General features: G+C 35.3%; 1 protein-coding gene across 1 annotated transcript; it reads left to right on the forward strand.

Annotated features, from left to right (window-relative positions):
• Nucleotides 1–263: 263 nt before the first annotated feature.
• Nucleotides 264–1,039, forward strand: LOC149258005 (germin-like protein 8-2). The gene is made up of 2 exons (XM_089396452.1): nucleotides 264–393; nucleotides 498–1,039. The coding sequence occupies exons 1-2, from the start codon at nucleotides 264–266 to the stop codon at nucleotides 1,037–1,039; spliced, it is 672 nt and encodes a 223-aa protein (XP_089252578.1).
• Nucleotides 1,040–6,504: the final 5,465 nt, after the last annotated feature.

A 6,504-nucleotide genomic window follows, 5' to 3' on the forward strand; every position in this document is an offset into this window, starting at 1 on the left:
TTTTGAATGTCGAAAGAAAATACGCAACTGACCATATCCTCCCCACAGACATATATATATAAACATAACTATAGACTCTAGACTCTAACTAACCAGAACTCTGACACAGTCGTATGCGGCAGAGGGGATTCGGTGGGTGCACCTGCAACACCGGGTCATTTACCATAGTTATAAAAGGGAGCAACGCTCTCCATTCATAATCAAATTCAGTCCATCTCTATTTATTTTCGAATAGAAGAAAAGAAAAATAGTGAGTTACAGCCATGGAATCCTTTCCGGCGTTAGCAGTTGCAGTACTAGTGATCTTATCATACGCGAATAGTATTGTTATTGTGCGTGCAAGTGATCCAGATCCTTTACAAGACATTTGCGTTGCTGATATGCAAAGCAATGGTAATGTTTCCATGTTGTAATTATGTATGTCTTGTGCGTTTGCGAATGTCTGCTAGCTGATCATGGGTGAATAACATTTTATATATATATTTTGAATTGTGCAGTTATTGTGAACGGGTTTCCATGTAAGAATGCGATGACGGTCACAGCAGACGACTTCCGGTTGAGGGGCCTAGATAAACCAGGAGATACCAGTAACCAGTTGGGATTCGTTGTAACGCCAGCTTTTGTAACGCAGCTACCAGGCTTAAACACCTTGGGAATTTCGTTGGTCCGCCTTGATTTCGCTGCTCCTCTCGGCCTCAACCCTCCTCACACACATCCGCGGGCCACCGAAATCTTGGTGGTGATCGAGGGTACTCTCTTGGTTGGCTTTATCACCACTAACAACACTCTGTTCTCCACAACGCTGGAGAAGGGAGACGTGTTTGTGTTCCCTCGAGGTCTTGTGCATTTCCAACAGAACATTGGCCCTGTCAACGCAGTGGCCTTCTCTGGACTGAACAGCCAGAATCCAGGAACTCAGCAGGTTGCGCCGGCCTTGTTCGGAGCCTCTCCTCCTGTTTCTGCCTCTGTGCTCGCCAGAGCTTTCCAGATCGATGACAAGCTCGTCCAAATTATCCAAAGCAGGTTCACATCCTCATGATCTTGATCCGATGCTGTCATAATACTATTCGCTCTTTCCTTCCTTCAATTGTGGTGGTATTTCTATACCAACCTCCCGATGTTGTTATCTGAGAGAGGTAATTATAATAGCAGACGCTGCGTTTAATTATAATATAAATAAAAGTTCAATATTTCAAATCTGACGCTGCGTTTGATACACGATTGACAAAGACTTGGAAATACATATCAGTGTTAATTTGGATTATGAAATTTCTCATGTTAATCAATATTCAACTGTTCAGAGGAAGAAGTCGTCCACCATTCTCACAAAGAGAACAACATCCTTCTTTTAAAGTAATTTCATATATATCGTCAGGATTAAAGTAAATCATACTAAATAATTAATTTATAACTTTATTATTAATAATTATAATATGGAATATAATTTTCAATCGTGGAAATTCTTAATTGGTAAACCAAATGACTAAAAAACCTTAACTTTTTTCATGTTCAAAATATTTATATTTTATTTTTATAACATTTTAAAAACCAAATTAAAAAAAAAAAAAAAAAACATAACTACCTTTAACATAAATCTTAACCCTCTATCTTTATTACTATTAAAAATATTCCATGGAAATTTTGTACAAGTTAAATCTCTATTGTTCACCTATCTGTTTTACATGTATAATGAAAAGGTAACTTGACCCCAAGATTGGTCAATTGTAACTTAACTATGATTTGAGCAATCAAAATGGGCCCATAAATCATACTTTGGTTGTATTAAGTGGGATTAATGATAGTTTAGGACATCTTTGCCTAAAATCAAATAAATTTCCAATAATAGATGCCTCCTTATGTATGAGGGTGGAAGCATATCATGTACCCAAAATACATCACCATTTCTTTACCTTTGCATGGTTCCACTTAAAATAAAATGTGCCACATTAAAATAAAAATCCTTCACTAAGAATTGAATTTTCAGTTTCCCTTACATAAAGAACAAGCTCATAGATATGATGAACATAATGGATTTACTCATATATAACACTAAAATTTACTTTTCCTTAAGTGAATTCCATTAAGTGGTGGATGTGGTTATGGCTCACAGTGGCGACTAGCGCAACACATTCTTTTCTCAATATATTGGTGGCACTGCAAGCCATTGACAACCATTGTCGACTATTTCTAGTGATAGTTCTCCTCTTACAGATGATTGCACTCCGAACAACATGCCCCTGTAGATTCCACTCAACATATCAATTGAAGCTGTAGATATAGATAAAATAGCACACAGCAGAAAAATTCTATATTATTACATCAAGGAAATTACACACATATTTGTACAAGCAATAGTCTCAAGATAGGAATTCTATCTTAGACGTACAGTAGTGTGGTTGAGAGATTCTCTCAACCACAGAGTAAACTAGGAGAAACTATATTCTAGCTAATTCCTATTATGTAGGAACAAACTCCTCAAATGGAGAATTACAACCATAGACAAGTAGGAATTAATTATTTCTAACTCCCCCCCTTAATGACTATTTGTCATGGTAGTCAAATCCACCACCATCGGGGGAATTGCATATGCAGAACTTCCAAAAACAAAGAGAGATCAGTGCCTTTCTAAGCCAAATATTCATGTCCAAATAACAATCGCAAACAGTTGCGCTGATTGCCCCTTTCGACGCAACTGTCAGATAGAAAAGTGCGCCGACCCTCTTATGCTCAGACACACCAATATCTGAGACCATGAGCCAGGTGTTACTGCAGTCCACCTGCTCCTACGAGCACAAAGCTCCTGTGTACACGTTAGCCACTCAGGCAATATGCCACCACCGGGCAAGTCCGATCTGCCACCATCGGGCAAATCCGGAACTTAACTGTGCCACCTTCGAGCAAGTCCGATCTGCCACCACCGGGCAAATCCGTAACTTAAATGTGCCACCTCTGGGCAAGTCCGATCTGCCACCACCGCGCAAATCCAGAACTTAAATGTGCCACCTCCGGGAAAATCCTGTAGCCACTAAGGCTCTATGGATGGTTTCTGGCTCACCACCTACCAGCCACAAAGGCAATCCATTACAAAGTGGTTTTAAGATCACCACAAACTTTCAAATACCTTTTACATTTCATTCAACATTTTGGAGTTTATGGGTACATACAATGACCATTACAACAACTGGACTTGCTTATAACATGTTAGGGAGTCTATTCCGCAAACCACACTAACTTAAACAAACATCTACTTTGTTGTCCACCATAAACGTTGTCGTTGCTCCTTTACCTCATCTGTGAGGGGTCCACTGATAAAGAAACCAGAACATATAGGCACTCACAGCCACACGAAGAGAACACAATTTTCCCTTCAAGAACAGTAATCCAGGACTCCACGGTCCAATCCTCCACATTTCAACAAAAGATCAAGTAATAAACATCACTGAACGAGCAATTGAATTCATTCTTCTTGGACGACCTCTTGCCATTGTCATATTCACTTCGCTATCACTCAGATTAAAGTAATTTCATATATATCGTCAAGATTAAAGTAAATCATACTAAATAATTAATTTATAACTTTATTATTAATAATTATAATATGGAATATAATTTTCAATAGTGGAAATTCTTAATTGGTAAACCAAATGACTAAAAAACCGTAACTCTTTTCATGGTCAAAATATTTATATTTTATTTTAATTTATTTTTATAACATTTTAAAAACCAAATTAAAAAAAAAAAAAAAAAAAAAAAAACATAACTACCTTTAACATAAATCTTAACTTTCTATCTTTATTACTATTAAAAATATTCCATGGAAATTTTGTACAAGTTAAATCTCTATTGTTCACCTATCTGTTTTACATGTATAATGAAAAGGTAACTTGACCCCAAGATTGGTCAATTGTAACTTAACTATGATTTGAGCAATCAAAATGGGCCCATAAATCATACTTTGGTTGTATTAAGTGGGATTAATGATAGTTTAGGACATCTTTGCCTAAAAAAAAATAAATTTCCAACAATAGATGCCTCCTTATGTATGAGGGTGGAAGCATATCATGTACCCAAAATACATCATCATTTCTTTTGTAAATTGTCAAAGAGATATAAATATAGAGAGAGAGAGAGAAAAAGAGAAGGGATGAAATCCTATAGAGAGAAAAAATGATGTTAAAATGATATATGTATAGCATCTCTTTACAAATGAGGCAAGCATACCCATACTCTTGAAATAATTGAGACAGGCACTTCACGATACCATGGATACTAAAGATAGGCCATGATACATTTAAAACAAGAACCATTGGCGATGTTATTGTTCTCTTTTTTATGTTTTTTTGCATGCAACATATCAAGGGTGGACCATTTGAAACTTTTCGTAAATAATTTGAAAGAAATAAAATATATTTAATTTTATCGTATGCTAACGAAACATTATTTATAGAATTAAATTTTATTTAGAATTATTACACATTATTTTAAAATGCATCTAATTTTAGAAGCAATGAACTATATTAGATAATGAGTTTTTAAATTGAACTTCTAACATGTAATTTGATTTCATTTGTAAAATAAAAGTAGAACATAATTACTAGTGTACAAATAAATCTAAAACAATAAAACAAAAATTATATAATATTTATAGATAATTTAGTGACAAGTAACTAGAATTTTATAAAAAAAATAAATTTTCAATAAAACTAATATCAAAGTTATTTTTTTGGCTGTTGTTCTTCATATTTCCCGTAGGCAGTGCTTGACTACAAAAACTATGCCAGGAAACCAACTCAACTAGCCTTTAGGTTCAAGCTGGCCCTTGAACCAGACAGGGCTCCCTCAGTTGTTATGAGGCTTTGTTTAACATTGTTCACCTGTCACTAAACAACATCCTTTGAAGCACAATGGCCAGATTTATGGTTTTAATGGGGATGGTTGGAAATCAATGATAATCCCTAATCATGATTAAAGGCCTCTCTCACAGGGTCCCTTTTGAAAGTGTCAGTTTCTAGCCTGACATAATGACTTAGTTTTTTCAAGAACTATGGTAGAAAAATGTAAGGGGAATCTTAATAATTGAGCAGTCAGACTGACTACTTAACAATTGGGGAAATTTAGATGCGTGTAGAAGATTTCTATAGCCCAACAAAAACATATTCAAAAGTGACAAAAGGCCAAAGCGAAACCGATTCCAAGAGGAGCTATTTCAGACAGATAGTCTAATAAGCTAATCTCTTTTAATGGCTATTAAAAAACATAAAGAAAAATCAGTCAAAGGGGACTTATCTTGGACAAACAGTCCAAGAAGCTAATCTCTTTCTAAAGGTTATGATTTTGCAGGGAATTACAGAGAGATTAAGACTTAATCTACCTTACCCAGACCTTCCTACAATTGCTTTGAACATATGTAGAAACAAGTTATGAAAACACTATACAGACATACGAGAAACACAAAATTCTGTCATAACTGTAGCCGAAAGGATTCCATTAGAATTCTACAAGAGAAGCTATTACATAGTTTAAGAGCCTTGGCACACGACTACACCAAGGACACTTTTAAGACATTTTTTAAGACAAAAGAAATCTTTTGTCTCAAAAACTCATTTTTTATTTTAGCTATTTTACATTAAAAATTAAGATCAATTGATTTGTCTTAAATATAAAATTTAAGACAAAAATAGGTTGAGACAAAAATATTTTAAGACAAAACTTTATATTTAAGACAAAAATAGTTTAAGACAAAAATATTTTAAGACAAAAGTAGTTTGAGACAAAAATATTTTAAGACAAAACTTTATATTTAAGACAAAAATAATTTAATACGAAAATATTTTGAGACAAAACTTTATATTTAAGACAAAAGTAGTTTGAGATAAAAATTTAAAGACAAAACTTTATATTTAAGACAAAAATAGTTTAAGGCAAAATTATTAAGACAAAAAAAATTTAAGACAAAATTATTTTAAGACAAAACTTTGTATTTAAGACAAAAGCATTTTGAGACAAAAATATTTTAAGACAAAATTATTTTAAGACAAAAACAATTTAAGACAAAATTATTTTAAGACAAAACTTTGTATTTAAGACAAAAGCATTTTGAGACAAAAATATTTTAAGACAAAACTTTATATTTAATACAATGACCACTTTAGATCAAACCTATGTTTAATACGATATTTCACTTCGAATGAAAGTGGAGGGCAGCGCTGAGTTTCATGGTTATCTGCACGCGCGCTCTGAACTGGAGCTCCGGCGCCCCTGCTTCCTCAGCCCCTACGACCCTCCGCAGGCCCCCTGCGTGGCAGCCCCTACTGCTGGGCTCTCAATCCTTCCCAGCATCCCCGCAATCGGGCTCTGCCTCCCTCCTCCGGCCAGTGTTGCTGCGGGCACAGCGTCTGCATCTGGGTTTTGCGATCACAGAGGAGCGTAGCCGCCGCCATGAGTGCGCTTGGGGGTGGGGAGCCTTCTCCCACCCCACCAATCTCTTCAGAAGAAGCATTCATA

This window comes from Pinus tabuliformis, chromosome 6, assembly GCF_031772625.1.
Source record: "Pinus tabuliformis cultivar Carrire ecotype Pingquan chromosome 6, CPIR1, whole genome shotgun sequence".
NCBI classification, from domain to species: domain Eukaryota; kingdom Viridiplantae; phylum Streptophyta; class Pinopsida; order Pinales; family Pinaceae; genus Pinus; species Pinus tabuliformis.

Bases quoted from the DNA above. Each gene is read 5' to 3' on its own strand.
- LOC149258005 (XM_089396452.1), top strand. From the start codon at position 264: ATGGAATCCTTTCCGGCGTTAGCAGTTGCAGTACTAGTGATCTTATCA. The intron at 394-497 runs GTAATGTTTCCA...TGAATTGTGCAG, and splicing joins TGCTGATATGCAAAGCAATG to TTATTGTGAACGGGTTTCCA.